The 21,582-nt window shown below is 36.5% G+C and overlaps 1 protein-coding gene across 3 annotated transcripts in view; it reads left to right on the forward strand.

The window, feature by feature from the left end:
- The window catches only part of TMCO4 (transmembrane and coiled-coil domains 4), a 107,696-nt gene that overhangs the window by 45,734 nt on the left and 40,380 nt on the right, over nt 1–21,582 (forward strand). For all 3 annotated transcript variants that reach the window (XM_051988369.1, XM_051988367.1, XM_051988368.1), the window contains exons 9-11: nt 2,785–2,949; nt 4,701–4,837; nt 11,069–11,153. In XM_051988369.1, the coding sequence (XP_051844329.1) occupies nt 2,785–2,949; nt 4,701–4,837; nt 11,069–11,153 (387 nt within the window). The remainder of the gene's footprint in view (nt 1–2,784; nt 2,950–4,700; nt 4,838–11,068; nt 11,154–21,582) is intronic.

Here is a 21,582-nt window from a genome sequence, read left to right on the forward strand (position 1 = left end):
GTACCTCTGTCATGGAAGCTGGCTCCCAAAGCTATCACATGAATATAGCCTATGTTTGCAGCAATGGGTTAGTACCCTCATTCCGTGAAGAGCAGCAACAATAGATTGGGAACTCCAGTGGGTAATGGACTATGGTTCTGTTGTTCAAGAGCCAGTCACCCCCACTGTTAAGAGGAGCTCATTGCCAAAGGGAAGACCTATCAATCACGGCCAATTCCATCAAAGGCATGGAAGCTTTGACTTTTCTTCTTGGTAAAAGGAGCTCCTATCCCTGCTTCCTGCACAAAGTCACAGATTCCTGAAGAACTGAAATATCCTATTTAACAGATGAGAAAACTGAAGTCAAGAGGCAGGAAAGTGACTTGACCATGATCACATGATTTTTAAGAGCTGAAATTTGGAATGACAACCAGATCTTCTAAGTCTAAAGGGGCTTTTTTTCTACAACACCACTGTCACATAATATAACAAAAGTCATCCATATTTTTGTAACGATATATAGTTTAGAAGATTTTTTTCCTCATGTAGTCCTCTGAAATAGAGCAAATTTTATTACACCCATTTTATAGAAGAGAAAATTGAGGACCCAAGGAGGAATTATCTATAGTTTTATAGATTTTATAGAAGATTTTTTTCCTCATGTAGTCCTCTGAAATAGAGCAAATTTTATTACACCCATTTTATAGAAGAGAAAATTGAGGACCCAAGGAGGAGTTATCTATAGTACTATATCAAGGAACTGGAAAATTTGTCAGGCTTATTGCACACTGAGTTATTCAGTGGTGTCAACTGAATTGGTCTACTTGAGAGTGATAGGACTATGTATGAAATGCCATCTAGTATCTCCTTGCCTTTGTATGGGCTGGCTCCATGTCTGGTGCATTCTCCCTCCTGATGTCCCTCTCTTTGACCTCTAGCTGTCATCCAGGCTTAGTTCTAAGGCAAATTCCTATAGCCATTTAATCAACAAGAATTTATTATAAATGAATACTGTATCCCTAGCACTGTGCTAAGTGCTGATGATGCAAAAAAAAAGGTAAAACATGATGTTTGTCTTCAAGGAATTTATATTCTAAGGGGAGAAAAGATGCAAGCCACTACATATAATTTGCATATAGATACATATATATGTATACTATGTACACATATTTGTATGTAGATACATATAGACATAAATGTCCATACATATATTTGTATGTGGACATATATATATTTTTATATAAACATACTCATATTTATAGATATACACACATATATTTGTAATACACGCATGTATATATATACATATATTTGTATGCAAACCTATATAGACACATGCAAACATTTATATGTACCCGTTTTATAATATATATACATGTTTTTGTAAATAGACATTTGTAATATTTGTATGTATACAAAGACATCTATACAGACACCTATATACAAACATTTGTATTTATACATATTTTATATAAACACATACATATTTGCAGATACAAAACATGTTTGCAGTGCACACATATACATTTATATATATTTGCAGGTATATACACAAATATATTTGTATACATATACATATATTTGTAAATAGATATATACATATTTCAATATACAAACATATTGCATGTAGCCATATATATGCAAATATTATTTTATAATCATAAATATACATTTGTAAATAGACACATTTGTTATATACACATATGTATATGTGGACATACATAGACACATAGACAAATAGTTGTATTATACATTTTATATAAACACATTTGTAAATAGACACATGTTTTTAATGCACACATATATGCATGTACATCTATTTACATATAGATACATATATACATAAACATTTGTATATACACATTTCTATTATATATATATACACACACACATACATACACAATGTCAACATATATATACAAGATATAGCTTGTGTGTACACACATACACACATGTGATATTTGCAGTGTAAATGGGAAGTAATCTCAGAAAGAAGAGCCAACACTAAAGGGATCTGTAAAGGCTTCCAAAGAAGGTAGAATTTGAGCTGAGTCTTAAAGAAAGCCAATAGAAAATAAGAGGCAAAAGTATGGAAGGAGAGCCTTCCAGGTTTGGCAAATCAGCTGATGCAAAGATATGGAGACGGGAGATGGAATATCATGTTCCAGGAAGTGTACATGGATCATAGTGTACCTGAATCATAGACTACCCAGAGAAAAGTAAACGTATAGGAAGGAGCTAGAGTTCTATAAAAGGGCTTGAAATGCCAAATTTTATATTTGATCCTGAAGATAATAAGGAGCCATTGTAGTTTATTAAACAAAGGAAGTGACCTGGTCAGACTAATTCTAGAAAAGTCATCTGCTTTGCTCCTTGATTAGAACTCCTCCTGAAATTGCTTTTTCTCTTTAAATTTTAGAATATTTTGTATTTACTTACCTCTATAAGTGTTGTTTTCCCTACTCACCCCCCTTTCCATCAATAGAATATGAACTCCATGAGGGCAGGAATCTCCAATCCCTCAAACACAGCCTAGAAGAGAGCAAAGGTTTAATAAATACTTGTTAGAGAAGCAGGACCAGGACTAGATGCTAGGTTTCCAGGCTCTTTATTCTGCCTTCTTTGCCCTCCAACACAAAGTGAAAGCATGGGTTTCTGGGAGCTGGCTCGTACTGGAGTGGGGCGGAGGGTCCTCACCAGGTGATGTGGTCTGTGGTCTCTGCAGTCCCCTTACTTGTGTTTCTGGATTAGCAATGGCTCTGTCTACTCCCTGTGTGAACCCCTGTCCCTGCCATTTCCCCCTAGGAATGTTCACTACACCTTGGGCCAGCATGGCCCGGAGCAGCGAGCAGTACTGCCTGGCCTGGGAATCTAAGTACCTGATGGAGCTTGGCAGCGCCCTGGAGACCCTGCTCAACGGCCTTGTGAATATGATGGCTCAGGAAGCCCTGAAATACACAATCTTGTCTGGTAAGACCTTCTGCAATCGAGCCTTTGCTCACCTCTCCAGCCAATTCCAACTAGAGAAGGCAGGGAGCCAAGAGATTAGAATTCCCATCCTAAGTCTGCTGCTTCTACTATGTGTGACTTTGAACTACTGTGGGCCTTCTAGTCCCAATTAGTAAAAACTTCTTTTCCCAGTTAGGCTTTGAGGTTGTTTCTAACTCTGATGCTGGCTGGCTGAAAATACCTGCTTTTTCTGACATTTGATGTTCTAAAGAGCCTTTCATCTTTGATATTCTGTGTTCTAAGGACCTTTCTAGCTCTGATGTGTTCTAAGACAAGGTTTCTTAACCTGGGAAAAAACGACATATTCATTTTCACTAGCTTCTAATTTGAATTTAACATTTCTTTTAATTATGACTTTCTTTTAAAAACACAATATGGAAAAGGGATCATGAAGAAAAGTTAAGAAACATACTGATATTCTGTGTTCTAAAGCCCCTCCCAATTCTAAATCTATGTGCTGAGACTCCTCCCAACTCTAACTTTCTGTGTTCTTACCTTCCTAGCTTTGACCTCCTGGGTTCTAAGGCCCCTCCTAATTCTGACATCCTGTGTTTTAAGGCCCCTCCCAGCTCTGACATCCCAGGTTCTAAGGGTCCTCCCAGCTCTATATCCTGGGTTCTAAGGGCCCTCCTGGCTCTGACCTCCTGGGTTCTAAGCCCCTCCTAATTCTGACATCCTGTGTTCTAAGGGCCCTCCCAGTTCTGATATCTGTGTTCTAAGAGCTCTCCCAACTCTGTGATTTTATGATCTATCTAATCCTTTTCTATTATTACCTCCTAACCTGCCCTTTCCTATTCATATATTCTATACATAAAACCAAAGACTTTTTTTTTTAACCCAAGACTTTTACTCACCTTTTTTTATTTTTTAGAAACTGGATCTCCTCACACTAGAAGTACAATAGCAGTTCACAGGCCCAATCCCACTACTGATGTTATAGGAGCTTTGGACTTGCTCCATTTCAGACCTGAATCAGTTCTCCCCTCTTTAAGCAACCTGGTAGTGCCCTGCACTCCTAGAGCTCTCATGATATTATTGCCAAATTTAACACTGACAGCTATTTACGTAGCCCACTGTAGCTTAGAACTCCAAAGCTCAAGAGATTTGCTAGTCTCAGACTCTCAGGGAGCTGGGATTACAGGAATTCATCATCATTCACCATTAATCTTTAAACCGTCCCTTTTCATTTGGGCAAAACTCAGTTCAGACTTAAGGTAGTGCCATCAACTTCCTGACCACTTTCCCCCAATGATTGCTTTCCATCTCTGATGTTTTCCCTATTTCATTTTTTTTAATTAAAACTTTTTATTTACAAAACATACGCATGGATAATTTTTCAACATTGATCCTTGTAAGACCTTGGGTTCCAAATTTCCCCCGTTTTCCCCCCACCCCCTCCCCTAGATGGCAGGTAGTCCAATACATATTAAATGTGTTAAAATACATGTTAGATCTAACTTATGTATATGTGTGTGTGTGTGTGTGTGTGTGTATTTATACAATTACCTTGCTACCCAAAAAAATCAAATTAAAAAGGAAACAAAACTGAGAAAACAAAATGCAAGGAAACAACAGAGAGAGTGAAAATGCTGTATTGTGAACCACACTCAGTTCCCACAGTCCTCTCTCTGGGTGTAAATGGCTCTCTTCATCATAAGTTCATTGGAACTGGCCTGAATCGTCTCATTGTTGGTTTTCCCTGTTTCTCACAGGTATCTTGACAGCATTGACTTGGCCATCATCCCTTCTTGCTGTGGCCAACGTCATTGACAACCCCTGGGGGGTATGCCTTCGCCGGTCCGCAGAGGTTGGCAAGCACCTGGCCCACGTGCTCCTCAGCCGGCAGCAGGTAGCTAGAAAACTTTCATGAACTGCTACAAGTTTTTTGGCTCTGAAGACAGAGCAATAAGGAAGGGAAGAAGAAGTTTTCCTGTGACATAGTCCTTTTACATGAACCTATCACAGGGATGGCAAGATGAGACTCAAAGCCCTATCATATCTTAGACTAAGAGGGAACCAGCCTCAGTCAGTCTAGGGAGGAAGGAAGGAAACAAGCATTTATTAAATGGCTACTGTGTGCAAGGCACTCTGCCAAATGATTTACAATTATCTCGTTTGATCCTCACAACAACGCTGGGAGGAAAGTGCTATCATAATCCATTTTATAGGTGAGGAAACTGAGGCAGAAATTAAGTGACTTACCCAGAATCATGCAGCCACAAATTTAAATTCAAATTCAAACCAACAAGCATTTATTAAATGCCTACTACATAGAAAGCACTATGTGCTGGGTGTGAAAATACAAAGACAAAAATGGAGGCTTTTGTGTTATGGTATAACAGAAAGAGCACTGGATTTGGAATCAGAGAAGTTGGTTTTCTTGGCTCTCACTTCCCTCATCAGTGAAATGAGGAATGTTGATCTACATGATAGCTAGCATCTTGCTAGCATAATTGCTAACAAGAGAATCTTTTATTATGTTATCACATCATCTGTATATCAGTTTATATGTCTCTATATAGAGAAATGTTTATTATCTTTATGTAGACATAATGTGTCTATAAATTTATCTAGATTATGTGTAACATGATATCTATATTATGCCTATAGTAGATATATGATAGCATTATCTCATATACATAATTATAATATCTCATTTTATGCTCAAAAGAGCCCTGGGAAGTCATCATTTGATGACTCTCAAGGTCCCTACTAGCTCTAAATCTCCAATCATTTATTTCTCAGAGTTTATGTGCTTTTTAAAGAGAGACAACATACACGCATGTAATTATGGGTGTCAGAAAGAGAAAGAAATGAAATGACAAGAGTAAAACATTAGGGAGTGCAGAACCCCCAGGCATCTTGTGGTGGAAAAAAGCAAGACCAGTGAGGAGTGAATGGGGCAATAGAATTTTCTTCAAATAAAAAAGGATTGACAGGTGCCAACAAGATATAAAAATTCAGAGAAAATGTATATAATCTGGAAACCATTAAAGAATTTCTTTATTTTCAAAAGACTTTCAAAGATTTCCAAAAGAAAATGATGGAAGGAATAGAAGATCTTTATCCAAGAGTGAGTTGGATGAGAGTCAGTCAATAAAGAAATTAAAATCCACTGATAAACCAAGAGGTTTGTCCCAAGGTCTAGATCCAGGTCTAGATTCCAGAGGGAAGAATTGATGCTGCAGACAGCAGAGGAAAATTAACTTTTCTCTTGAAGTAGAAAGATTCCAGTGAGACCCATTGAGTGCTAACAAAAAGATCAAATGTGAAGTATCCTCAGAGAGGCATACATTTCATAAAGAAAGTTGAGCTATTATTCCTGGTCATCCAGAAGCTAAAATAAAATTGTTTCCTTTGATTTTATATACATATTATACATATACATACATTCCATAAACGTGCAATATATGTATGCATGTATATAATTTCACATGTATGTATAATTATGTGCCTATAATTACATATATGTACACAAAAGTGTACCTAAATACATGTTTATACATACACACACACACACATATATACACACACAAATATATTTAATAAAATCTGAATCTCACATTCTTTGATTCAATAATCATGTGAGGAACCATTAACTTTGCATGAGAGCTTACTTAAATGAGTTTTTAAAGTTTTTCTTTTATTTGAGTTGGTTTGAGGTTTGGGGTTTAGTTTTATTTTTTTGTTTGGTTTTGGTTTGGTTTTTTGTATCAACAACACTTGTAGCCTTGAATAAGCAACTATGAGTTTTCTGCCTTAGCTTTATCACGTAACAAAGGATTTGATATCAAAGAACTATTAACTTCACATTCAAGGAAAAATGTTTACAAATATTTATTAATATCATTCACTAACAAATGTTTAACCCATATATGCCCAAATTTACCTGAGAGAATTGTCTGCCTCGGTAGAATTTGACATTCTCCTGAAATCTAGCTTGTTAATAGAAGCTACATATTGTGATTAGAGGTAAATCTACCTAAAAGGAAAGAAGACATATATGTAAATAAGGACAGGAGCAGAATTTACAGAAAGTACAGCTAGTAATCATTGATCTTAGACAAAGATTCAATCAAAAGAGAAATCTACATTATATGTCAGCCATAATAATATTGTTTTAGATACATGTTTACATATGGGTAAATGTGTGTGTATGTGTGTGTGTGAATATATGTAGATATGTATGCATGTTGTTCTATGTGTATACATATAGATAGATGTGTAGGAGGTGAATATATATGTATATATGTGGGGGCAGAGGTGTATGTGTGTGTATGTATCTATATCTACATGTATGTATGTATGTAGCATGTATATCTATGCTTAACTATAACCTGCTTGGGGAAAGTAGGGGGATGAAAGGGGAAAAAAAGAATACAATTTTAAAAGTGTGTAGAAGAGAACAAAAGGACAGCTTACAATGACGCAAAGAAAAGATGTATACACTCATGAATATAATTTCATTTACTATTATATATTCTTTCTTGAACTGAAAATTTATTGAATCTTTTGAATCCTCCCTGATGTTCTGCTAAGCACATGACAATGTTTTGTTTTTCTTTTCTGCTTTTCTTTTTTTATTGTTTTTTTAATTAAACAGAAAATAAAATTTTTTTAAAAGAAGAAACAAATAGTCTTTTAGGTAAGCTTACGATTGTCATTCAAACAACATGGCCAGTCCATCAGATTTGCACTTCTCTGCAGTACAAACACTAACCTCTTAGGAACAGACCAGAAAGATTTTTTTTTAATCTTGCTGGATGGTATAGAGATATATAAATAACTATTCTAAAAATATTCGTCATTTATTAAGGTGGGGATGAATATCTTCCCTATGGTTCCAAAGGGGGCCCTGCCTGGACACAGGTCTGAAAATAACTCCAAATTTTTCCAAGAGGCATCTAAGGAAAATAAACTTTCTCTCTAAATCCTCATTGATGATGATTCAGATGGACAGAGTTAGGATGGAAAACAACTCCTCTCTGTCATTCAGTATAAAAAGGTAGCCATACCTGTTTGCATAATCCCAAAATCTAGGTTCTCATTTGATGATGTTACCAGTCTAAAAATTTTCAATTGTAGGTTAGAAACATGGGTAAATGCTGCCATTATGATTAGAAATAAATTTTGTTTTTAAAACTTGTTTTTAAAGAAAAAAAAATGCTAAAATACAAAATCATTTTTGTGTTGATTTTCAAAGAAAATAATAGACTTCCTGATTTGGAAAATAGGAGTATTCCATCTTATTTTACTAATCAAAAGGTCTTCTCTTAATCATGGAGTTTTTTGTGAATGTAGAGGAGGTTAATAGTATCAAATTCTTTTTTGTGTGATAAAGTCAATACAGAAAGCTTGTAGTTACTTGTTCAAGCTACAAGTGTTGCTGATGCAAAAAAACAAACAACATCCCCATCTGCTGGAACCTTAATATTCTTCCAGTAAGGATAGATATTTGACAGAGTTGCATTTTTATCACTATGGGCATATTTGGGCAAGCAAATTTACCAGTATTTTATAGTCTTCTACATGAATGTTTCTCTTTCTTTATCCCAGCCCATCCTTTAAATACAAAGGACCAACCTTTTTATTATTTGGGTTTCTTAGTTCCATAGGACACAAGCAAAACTAATTTTTAGTCATTGGAATGTTTCATAACCAAATATTGTTTACTTTATTGTAAGTATTAGTGAACGATAGTCAATAAATAATTGCATATTCTTCTTTTAAAGAACCATCTAGGAAAAAGCAAAAGGAACAGGTACTTAGCCAGAAAATATTCTGAAGATTTAGTGGTCTCTAATTTCAACATGGAGCAGGTACAGTGGATAGAGCACCAAGCCTGAAATCATGTCCCCGAGTTCAAATGTCGCTTCAGACACTTCTTAGCTATGTAACCTTTGGCAAGTCACTTAATCCTGTTTGCCTTATCTGTAAAACTAGCTGGAGAAGGAAATGGCAAGCCACTCCATTATCTGCCAAATGGAGTCATAGAAAGTCACAATGAACACATACATACAAATTCAGTATGAGTCAATAATGTGTTGTGATGGCCAGAAATGTTTGGGCTACATTAAAAGCAGTGTAATTTCCAGAATAGGGAAGTAATTTAAGAAAAACATTCATAAACTGGAGAATATTCAGAAGAGCACAATCAATTTAAGAGATTTAGTCTGGAGACTCAATTTATCTGGATCATTTAGTCAAAAGCAGAGGAGACTTTGGGGAATGGAATAGCTATCTTCAAAACTTCGAAGGGTTCTCATGTTTATTCTCTTTGGTCCCAGATGGCAAAACCAGTAGCAGGGAATCAAAGTTACAAAAATTTAGGATTGTTAGGGAAAACTTCATTCCACTTGGAGCAATCCAGAAATGAAGGGACTTCCTGGAAAAGTAATGAATTGCTTCTCATCAGAGTTCTTTAGGCAAAGATTGGATAACCATTGATTGGGTATGATTATAGTACGATTCCTTTTGAGTGTAATTAGTTAAATTGTTTTTCCAACTCTAAAATTCTGATTCATTTCCTTTCATTCATTCATGAAATATCTTTAATAATAGCAGGTCCCTTGCTAAGCCTTTAACCTGCAATAACCCAGTTAAACATCTACTATATTCAGAATATTGGGTTTTTAGTAGCAAGTTTTGAGAATGGAAAGGGAATTCAAAGACTTGGTCCATACCCTTGAGGAATTCATAGTGCAAGAGGAGAAATCAAGCACATATTAAGGAATATAAATTAAAGAATGATGAGTAAAGAGAGGGGTACAGGGTATTACAAGGATTAGAGTTCAAGGTAGGGAGATAAGACTTTCAGAAGTTGGGAAAGGAGATAACAAGTAGAGCTCCATGGAGACATTTCAACTTGACCTTGAAGAATGAGTAGAATATGAAAAGGTGGACTTTTCAGGAAAGGGATGCATTCACCTGTAGGGCAGGTGAGAAACAAGAGGATGAGATATATTTAGAAAATAAGAGGTAGTCCACAATGACTGGAACATTTCACAAAAAAGGGACTAATTATAAGAATGTGCTTTAAAACAAGATTTCTTAAACTTTTTCTATTTGAGACCCCTTTTCACCTAAAAATTTCTTTTTTAAAAAATTATTTTATTATAGCTTTTTATTTACAAGATATATGCATAGGTAATTTTTCAGCATTGACAGTTACAAATCCTTTTGTTCCAACTTTTTCCCTCCTTCCTCCCATCCCTTCCCCCTGATGGCAGGTTGACCAATACATGTTAAATATGTTAAAGTATAAATTAAATATAATATATGTATACATGTCCAAACAGTTATTTTGCTGTATAAAAAAGTCAGACTTTGAAATAGTGTACAATTAACCTGTGAAAGAAATCAAAAATGCAGGTGAACAAAAATAGAGGAATTGGGAATTCTATGTAGTGGTTCATAGTCATCTTCCATAGTTCTTTCCTTGGGTGTAGCTGGTTCAGTTCATTACTGCTCTATTGGAACTTATTTGGTTCATCTCATTGTTGAAGATGGCCACGTCCATCAGAATTAATCATCATATAATATTGTTGTTGAAGTAAATAATGATCTTCTGGTCCTGCTCATTTCACTCAGCATTAGTCCATGTAAGTCTCTCCAGGCCTTTCTGAAATCATCCTGCTGGTCATTTCTTACAGAACAATAATATTCCATAATATTCATATACCACAATTTATTCAGCCATTCTCCAATTGATTCACCTAAAAATTTCTATGTGAACTGAGTATAGAGGTATATAAAAATAGATATATAAATCAAACAATTGATGATAATAGATAATAACTCCATGATTTCCACATTCAGTTATGAGACCCTATACAGGATCACAAATCACAGTTAAGAAGCTTAATTTAAAAAAAATTTGGAAGTAATAGTCTTTGTTCTGAGGGCCTTCCCAATTTGAATATTCTTTTTAAACCATCTTCCAGAGCTAAGATTATGTTCTAAGTCTTCCTTCTAACTTGATGTTCCATATTCTAAAGCCTCTTCAAAAATCTAAAAATTCTCTATTGCTGACACTCTTTGATTATATTCTAATCCATGATCTTTGCTTGTTCCTTCCTAGGGCAGACGACCAGTCACTTTGATTGGCTTCAGCCTGGGAGCAAGAGTCATTTACTTCTGTTTGCAAGAGATGGCCCAGGAGAAAGGTGAGTCTCATTCAGCTGAATACAAATGACAACCAAATCCATCTTTAAAACAACCCAGAAAGGGGCTGTGTTCTTTGCTGGCCCTGTAAGGCCCACATAGCAAGAAAAAATCTGATAGCCTTTATTTTTAAAGTATGCACACCAAGTTGCCATACAACTTTAACTGGAATTTTAGAGTGCCATTTCCAGTTCTTTAAAGCTGGAGATGGAGACTGATCAGGACATGATTCTTCTGAATGCTAGTTATAGGTACTGAATCTCGTTTGGGAGAATTACAACTTCACATAATCTCCCAAAGTTATAGAGGTTGTGAATTGTGACTCATAGAAATTAGGGTGAAAGAGCACAATTGGGGTGATGGATCAAAGGTGAGTTTCAAAAGCCCCCTATGTACCCAAATCACAGAAGAATAGGTCTTTAAATTAGATTGCATAAATTAGATGCATAAAATGCTGACATACATTTATCAAATTTGTCCTCCTTTTGTGAGATTTACACTGAAGTATATGGAACAGTGTTAGAACAATCAGATCCTTTCTCACTCTAGAGCCAGGATACAAAGTATACTCAAAAAGGAATCTGAACCATGATGAGACTTGGACTGAGAATCGGGTATCTGGGTTCTCATGATTGAGCTCAAGCCCCTATCACCTAGAAAGGTTTTTTGTGATGAACACCTAACATGACTTAAGTGATGAAGCAAGAAATACTGACAGCCTCTGGTCCATATGGAGTACAGATGGACCCATTTTTGGAATTTATGCCGAGTTGTTTTAGGGCACAGGGCATCCTGGGGAATGCAAGCATGGGATATCATATAACGTGATACTGATTCCGAAGGACTTAGGTACCAGCAGCTAATGCTGCCCATGTCATATACCACCTAAGTAATATTTTCATAATTATCATTAATCAAAAGAAGCATTTCAATATTTGAAAAAAAGCAAAATAAGAGGATTGTATATGAAAATATAAACTGATTACAGCAGAGTTTTTAAAAGTCTATATTAAATTTAACATAGTAGTAACAAAACAGCTTTCCTTGTGTCCCCTTCAGAAATCCTTTTATTTTCTCCTGTGTATTTTTAAATGTTTTATTGATGTTCTTTTATTTTTTTAATCTTTGTCTTTCATATGCCACTAAACCTTACCTCCATCCAAACAAAATAATAGCTACCATATTTTCATTATTTACCCCATAATATAATATTTATTTAATGTAAATAAATTATAAGCATTTATTAAATAACCCTTTACATATGTTATCTCATAACAAATCTGGAAGGTAAGTACTATATTATTGCCATTTTTCAGATGAGGAAACTAAGGCCAGGAAAAGTTAAATGATGTGCCCAGAGTCACACAGCTAGTTAAGTATAAGAGGCAAGATTTAAATTCAATTCTTCCTGGTTCCAAGCCAGTTTTGTATATCCTGTGCTATTTAGCTACCCTCTCTTATAACAAGTAACTAGAATCACACAAAGCAAATTACATTTTTGGCCAGGCGTATCTGAAAATACATGTCTTATTCTTTACTTTTATTCCATCGGTTTTCCTGCCAATATGTGGGCAGAATGTTTCATCATCAGTCTTCTGAATCATGATAAATCACTGCCTAACTCAAAGCTGTATCATCTTTCAAAGTTGTATTTTTGGTCATTCTGTGATATTTGTATTATGGTGATCCTGAAAATTGTTCTCCTGATTCCACTCATTTCATTCTACCTTCGATCATACAAGCCCTCCAGGTTTCTCCAAATCAGTCATATTATTGATTTCTTACAGCACAATCACATCCCTTTATATCTATATACTGTGATGTATCTGACCATTCCCCAGCTGATGGGCATCAGCTTTGTTTCCACTTCTTTGTTACAGCAAAAGAGGTTGCTATAAAATCCTATAAATATAGGTTTTTTCCTCCTGTTTTGGGTCAAGTGTATGTGTCAAGTATGCAGTCAAGTGACTTTTGGCCATAATTCCAAATAGTTTTTCAGAGTAGCCAGACCAGTTCACAGTTCCAATAGTGGAATAGTGTATCTATCCTCCTCTCACAATCCTTTCTACCAATTTTCATTCCTTTACAAAAAAAAGTTTATTTATTCGTTTTCAACATTTACTTTTATGATATTTTTATTTCCATGTTTTCTCCCTCCCTCTTCTCCAAAACTACAATTAATTTGATATAGGTTATACATGTATAATCATATTAAACATATTTCCATATAATTCTCATTTCTTTTTTTGTCTTCCTTGTTTCATTTTTTTATTATCCTTGCTAGTCTCATGGGTATGTGAATTGAAGCTTCATAGTTGTTTGAATGAATAATTAGAGAAGATCTCTAATTATTAATGAGTTATAGTATTTTTTCCATATAGTTATTGATATCATGGATTTTCTCCTTTGAAAATTGCCTATTCTCCATTCTTTAACCACTTATCTCCTAGGAAAAAGCTCTAGATCTTATATATTTTTATCAGTGTCAACCATTAATAACTCACATTTATGCAGAACTTTGATATTTGTACAATTCTTCATAAACATTATATCATTCAATGTTCATATTCTCTATGGGGGCACAGTTGTGCTGATATCTCCATTTTATAAATGAGAAAATTAAGTTTTAGAGAGCTAATCATCAACACTTAATATAGTACTTTAAGCTTTGTATATAGTTCACAAATATCTAATTTGATCTTCACAACAACTCTGGGAGGCAGGGACTGTTATTATCCCCATTTTGCAGATGAGGAAACTAAGGTAGACAGCGGCTAAGTGATTTGCTCAGTCCCATATAGTGTCATGGGTGGTATTTTTAACCCAGATTTCCCCAACTCCAGGTTCATTCCTCTTCTCATTACATGTGCCAGTGATTATACAAAATAAGGCAATTACCATTTGTGGGGAAATTTATATATAAATATATAAATTATATATTTATAATATATTTTATTTATATATAATTATAAATATATTAAGATATATTTATAAAATTGAGATAATAATAGCATCTGCCTCTCAGTAGTGTTGTGAGAATAAAATGAAAGAAAATATTATAAAGTGCTTTACAAACTTTAAGTGTTTCACTTTTTTGGTTATTATTTCTGACTTCAAATATAACATTTCACTGCACTGCCGGATTGTTAGGGAAAACTCTCTAGCAGTTAGAGTAGTTCAGGAAGGCTTTTTCTATTGTCTCTATAGAATCAATGCCATTCAACACACTTTTATTCAGGGCTGATTTGGGAAAAGCTAGGTGGCGCACTGGATAAGAACACCAAGTCTGGAGTTGGAAAGACCTTCTGTGTATCCTTAAGACAAGTCACTTAACCCCAACTGCCTCTCCAGGGAGGAAAAAAAAAAGGCACTAAATAAATCCTAAAATAAAATAAATGCTAAATGTTCATTGATTATAGAGAAGCACTAAGAAGTAAAGTGATTTGCCCAGAATTTACACCCAAAACTTGAACTCTGAAACCAGCTCTCTTGTCCTCTAAATCATGCTGCGTTTTAATTCCCTAACAATGCTTCTGAAGTGGTTGGGGGAAAGTGAGAAAAGCTCCAAATTTAGGATCAGAAGACCTGAGTGTGAATCCCATCTTTGTTATTTCCTTCTAGATCAGAGGAGTCAGACTCATGATAGTGAGCTCCAAGGGGCTCAAGAAACTCCCCAGCCAGAACCAGACGAAAATGCCATTAGGAAATATTTGACCAAATAAATACAAATATAGTGTGATATGGATAATGTTGATTTGTGATGGACCATAGGGATCCTTTCTTTTTTGAGTTTGACATAATTGTTCTAGAAGTGGGCAAATTGCTTAACCTTTCAGGTCCTCAGTCTCCTTCTCTATAAAATGGAGAGATTGGGCTCGATGACTGCTAAGATCCCTTCTTTGTGAAGATCCCTTCTGTGACCAGTGATCTTCTGATGCTCTCTTCCTGCTGAAAAGATGGCCACTTGCCATGTTGTAGTTTTGTTCAAAAAAGCTTTTATTGGTATCTTTTTTTTTAATATCATCACCATTAACTCTAATCATATCCTGAACCATCCCATATAATAAATAGTATTTTTAAGATTAAAAAAAGAAGAAAAACAACAACATTAGTGACCAATAAACTAAAAGAAGTCTGAAAATTTGTGGAGTGTACAGCACTTAGGGATCTCCCACCTCTGCAAAAAGGATGGGAATGTCTTCTCAAATCTCTTTCTTGAGCCGTGTTAGTTCTTTCTAATTTTGCAAAATTCACTTTTAGTTTGTGTGTGGTTATTCTTTCCATTTACATCGTTGTAGTCGTTCTATATTGTTTTCTTGGTTCTACTTACTTCCCTCTGCATCACTTCTTATAGATCTTCTTAATGCTTCTCTGTCATCACCTTGATCACGTACATCATTTCTATGGGACAGTAATATTCCATTATATCAGTAATTGGCACAGTGGATAGAGAATACTGGGTGGAAATCAGGAAAACCTGCATTTAAATTCCAATCAAACACTTAGTAGCTGTGTAACCCTGTTTGCCTCAGTTTCCTCCTCTGTAAAATGAGCTAGAGAAGGGAATGGCAAACCACCTCAGTATCTTTGCCAAGAAAACCTCAAATGGGGTCACAAAGAGTCAGATACAATGAAAACGTCTAAGAAACAAGAACAAACACTCCGTTGCATTCATGTACAATGGTTTGTTTAGCTGTTCCCCTGTTGAGAGTCATCTACTTTAGTTCCAATCTTTGCTATCACAAAAATTACTGCTATAAATATTTTGGCATATATGGGTACTTTCTTTTAATAATGGCCCTTCTAAGCAGGGTGTGTTCATATCGGCTCATTTAGCCAGTTGTTAAATTTTCAGTGTGAACTTTTGCACTTTGGAAATCAGAATTTGCTACAGTTCAGGATTTAATTGCTTTGTTGACTTCTAGACTTAAGAAAATCATGAGAAAAACAATAATGCAGATTAAATTTAGAAGTGTGTCATACCTTTTCAGAGTGCAATTGTAAAACGTTTACTATTTTTTTTTTTTTTTTGCTTTAGTGAGGCAGTTGGGGTTAAGTGACTTGCCCAAGGTCACACAGATACTAAGTGTTAAATGTCTGAGGCTGGATTTGAACTCAGGTCTTCCCGACTTCAGGGCCAGTACTCTGTTCATTGTGCCATTGAGCTGCCCCTAAAACATTTACTAGTACAGCCTATTAATGGAATCTCAGGATCAAAGAATATGGTCATTTATTCACTTGCATAATATCAAATTGTTTTCCAAAATGGTTACTGATTTACAATGCCACCAACTATGTATCAGTTTCCCCGTCTTCCACATCTACTCAAGCATTCATTCTTTCAATCTTTTTGTCATCTTTTCCAATTTTCTGGACGCCAAATGAAACTCCAGGATTGTTTTAATACATGCATTCCTCTCTCTCTCTCTCTTTTTTTAATTTAAATTTTATTTTATTTAATAATAACTTTGTATTGACAGAATCCATGCCAGGGTAATTTTTTACAACATTATCCCTTGCACTCGCTTATGTTTCGTTTTTTCCCCTCCCTCCCTCCACCCCCCCCCAAGATGGCAAGCAGTCCTTTATATGTTGGATATGTTGCAGTATATCCTAGATACAATACATATTTGCAGAACTGAACAGCTCTCCTGTTGCACAGGGAGAATTGGATTCAGAAGGTAAAAATTACTCGGGAAGAAAATCAAAAATGCAAATAGTTCACATTCGTTTCCCAGTGTTCCTTCTTTGGGTGTAGCTGCTTCTGTCCATCATTTATCCATTGAAACTCAGTTAGGTCTCTTTGTCATAGAAATCCACTTCCATCAGAACACATCCTCATACCATATCGTTGTCGAAGTGTATAATGATCTCCTGGTTCTGCTCATCTCACTCAGCATCGGTTCATGTAAGTTTCTCCAAGCCTCTCTGTATTCATCCTGCTGGTCATTCCTTACAGAACAATAATATTCCATAACATTCATATACCACAATTTACCCAGCCATTCCCCAATTGATGGGCATCCATTCATTTTCCAGTTTCTGGCCACTACAAACAGGGCTGCTACAAACATTTTGGCACATACAGGTCCCTTTCCCTTCTTTAGTATTTCTTTGGGGTATAAGCCCAGTAGAAACATTGCTGGATCAAAGGGTATGCACAGTTTGATAACTTTTGGGGCATAATTCCAGATTGCTCTCCAGAATGGTTGGATTCGTTCACATGCATTTCTCTTATTATTGGTATTTGTACTAGTTAATTTCCATGTACTTAAAGGTTTGTCTTTTTTTTTTTTTTTTAATAAAGACTTTCTGAAGGCATTCTACACAGTCCCACAAACTACCCTTTAGAGGAGCCCTTGAAATACATTCATGAAATGCTATCTGTTGTTTCCAAGGCCACACACTCCCCTCCTAAGCTAGCCAGAAACCATCAGACAATTTCCTTATGACTTTCTGGGCTGTTGTTTTACTAACAGAACAAATTCTTAATTCAGGTCATTACAGGCAATTAATATGAATTACAAGTTACTCATTGGGTCATTATCCCTCTGAAGCCTTTGCAGGGATAATTCTAGACATTACCCACTTGTCTTTATAGAGTGTTAGTTATAAATGACAAACTGCACAGAGCAATGCTTATTATTGGGGATTCGTGGGAAATAACTGCCTCTTGAGGCAGCCCATCGATCAGTTAATCAACATTCATCTCTTAAATACATACTGTGTGCCAGGCACTATGCTAAGCACTAGGGATACAGAGACAAAAAGTGGATGCTCTCAATAAGTTTGTATTCCATAGGAGGAGAAAGCCTGTATGTACATTTATCCATCCATCCATCTCTTTGTTTCTCTGTTTCTCTCTCTCTGTCATCTGTCTCTGTCTCTGTCTCCCTCCCTCCCTTTTCTCTCCTCTCTTTCCCTCTCCTTTCTATCATTCTCTTTTTCTCCCATTTTCTCTCTCACTCAGAGTCTCCCTCTCCCTCTGTCTCTCTTTGTCTTTATTTCTCTCTCTTTATGTGTCTTCTCTCTCTTTCTATATATATATACAAATATACACAGCGACATCTATGTCTGTGTGCGTATCCGTTTCTCTCTCTTTGTCTTTCTTTTTGTCTCTCTCTCTATACACACACATGTGTATGTGTTGTATCCATCTATCTCTCTTTGTTCATATATACACACATACCTACATATACATATATATTTGCACACATACCGACACTTACAGATAATACATAGTATTCAGGGAAAGCCCTAACCAATGGGGGTGGGGTGGGAACCAGGAAAGATTTCATGCAGAAAGCAGTGCTTGGACTCAATTTGGAAGGAGGTTGTTTGGGGCAAAAAGACCTCCCCAAATTGACTCCTCAGAGATCACTCATAGAAAGCAGAATTATTTATTAGAATCTCCAGAAGCGGACCCCACCCTGGTCTGCCAGCAAAATTCACAGCAGCAGGAGAGGGCCAGAGCCTTGAAAATGCTTACAGCTTTTATACATTTCAGACAAAGAACCTCCAAAATCCCGCCCTCTGTATGTTGTGATTGGTCACCTAAGTCTAGTGTTCCCCTAGTTGGTCAGTGGAATGTAGTAGACAAGGTGAGATACAGTTTCTTCGCCACGTAGTCCAAGCCTTATCTAAAATCCCGTGACTCCAGAGAAACCGAAACTGAGGCCTATAGGCTTGATCTACTTTAGCTAACAGTCTCTGATCAGTATGTGCTTAATCTCTTAAGTTCTTCACCCTTTCCCACACAAGGTAAAATGAGAAGAGCTGCATTCCAGGCATGGAGGATGGCCAGTGCAAAGGAATGGAAAATGGAGTCAGTCAATAGTCAATAAGCACATATTAAGTACCTTCTGTGTACCAGTCATTGTGTTGAGTCCTGAGGATATAAAGAAAGGCAAAAACAAGGTCCCTGCCCTTAGAGACCTCACAGTCTAATTAGGGAGACATCATGTAAATAATTGTTCATAGCAGGATATATATTGTGGACTGAATGGCCATGGAAACAACAGATAGCATTTTATGAATATATTTCTTTGGCTCCCCTAAAGAATGGCTTGTGAGATTATGGAGAGTGGCTTCAGAGAGTGTGTGTTAAAAAAAAAAAATACAAATGATAAGAGAAGACTCTTGAGAGCTGGGGGTTGGGGTGGGAGTGAGCCACAGGATCAAGAAATCCCTCCTGCACACAGGGGCCTTAGAGTTTAGTCCTTAAGGAAGCCCAAGAAGGCAGAGGCTGGGCTTTAAATGCCAGCAGAGGATTTTCGATTTGATCCTGTGGATGACAGAGAGCCACTATATTTTATTGAGTAGAGGAATAACATGGCCAGACCTGGGATTGTAGGAAAATCACTTTGGCTATTGAATGGAGATTGGCCTGGAGTGGGAAGAGATTTGTTGGGGGGGAGACCAGCCTGTTGCAAGAGGCTGTCAGGAAAGGATGAGAGGCTGGACCAGAGTGTGTCTGTGAGTGGAGAGAAGGAGACATACCAAATCAATCCATGACACAGCATGTATTATGTACCTTCTGAGTCCCTGTCCTCAAGGAGCACGCGAAGGAGGGGAACTGCATATAAAGAATCTTGAATAAGACAATTTTTAGATGAAGAAACCGAAACCATCTCTAGCCACATGAAAAGGTGTTCTAAATCACTGTTGTTCAGAGAAATGTAAATTAAGACAACTCTGAAATGTCACCTCACATCTCTCAGATTGGCTAAGATAAGAGGAAAAGATAATGACGAATATTGGAGGGGACGTGGGAAAACTGGGACACTGATACATTGTTGGTAGAATCGTGTACGGATCCAGCCATTCTGGAGAGCAATTTGAAACTCTGCCCAAAGGGCCATCAAAATGGGCATACTCTGATCCAGCAGTTTCTTTACTGGGCCTGTATCCCAAAGAGATCTTAAAAAGGTAAAAAGACCCACATGGGCAAAAGTGTTTGTGGCAGCCCTTTTTGTAGGGCTGTAGGGCTGGAAACTGAGTAGAGGCCCATCAGTTGGAGAATGGCTAAATAGGTTATGGTATATGAACATCATGGCATATTATTGTTCTGTAAGAAACAACCAGCGGGATGATTTCAGAGAGTCCTGGAGAGACCTACAGGAACTGATGCTGAGTAAAATGAGCAGAACCAGGAGATCTTTGTACACAGCAACAGCAAAATTATGTGATAATCGACTGTAATGGATGTGGCTCTTTTCAATAATGAGGTGAAAAAAAAGAACACAAAAAACTATGAAGTGATTTGAGACAATTCCAATAGACTGGTGATGGAAATAGCCATCTGCATCCAAAAAAAGAACTATGGAATGTGAATGTGGATCAAAGCATAGTATTTTCACTTTCTATTGTTGTTGGGTTTTTTTCTTCTTTTTGGTTTTTTGTTTTGTTTTGATCTGATTGTTCTTATGCAGCATGATAAATGTGGAAATATATTTAGAAGAATTGCACATGTTTAAGCTGTATTGGATTGTTTGCTATGTAGAGTAGAGGGAAGGAAGGAAAGAAAGCAGGAGAAAATATTAGAGCATAAGTTTTTACAAAGGTAAAGGTTGAAAATGATCTTTGTATTTAGAAAAATTTTTTAAAACTATTTAAATCCCTCCCAAAAAAGGAAGACAGACAGAGACAGAGAAAGAAAGACAAAGATGTAGACAGACCTGGTCAGATCACCTTAGGACAATCATTTTGACAGCTGAAAGGATGGATTGGAGTGGAGAGAGGTTTGATGTAGGAAGAGCAGCTGGCAGGCTATCGCAGTCATCCAAGTAGGAGCTGATGAGAGCTATACCAGAGAAATTTCATTGTCAGAGGAGAGAAAGAAGTGTATATGAGAGGCCGTATGAAGATTCTGAGCCTGGGTAACTGAGAAGATTGGGGGTCTCTGTCAATACAAGATATAGCAGGAGGAAGTCACCAGAGATTATTGAGCAGGGTAAATGACCCTTTAAGAAAACCATTTGGACAGGTTTGTAGAAGATGGCTTGTTTCCACAGTTGGACAGTTTTCATTATTAGAAAGGAGGAATAAGTTCTTTTGTAGCTCATGTTTCTGAAGCATTTGGGTTTACTAAAAACTTTTCCCACATTGTCCTTGGGAAATTATGTAGGTTTTATATATTCCCATTTTAGAGACACAAAAACTGAGGCTCAAGCTTGCCCACAAACACACCTCTGCCTACTCTATTAACTGTCTCAGAAACAAGAAACTTGTAATGTTTTAAGGGCAGAACATGGGGACAGCTAGGTGGCACAATGGATAGAGCACCAGCCCTGAAGTTAGGAGGACCTGAGTTCAAATGTGGCCTCAGACACTTCCTGGCTGTGTGACCCTGGGCAAGTCACTTAACCTCAATTGCTTCAGCAGCAAAAAAATTAAAAAAAATTAAAAGGGCTGAACATGAAACACTTGGCA

The sequence above is a fragment of the Antechinus flavipes genome, chromosome 3 (genome assembly GCF_016432865.1).
Source record: "Antechinus flavipes isolate AdamAnt ecotype Samford, QLD, Australia chromosome 3, AdamAnt_v2, whole genome shotgun sequence".
Lineage (NCBI taxonomy): Eukaryota > Metazoa > Chordata > Mammalia > Dasyuromorphia > Dasyuridae > Antechinus > Antechinus flavipes.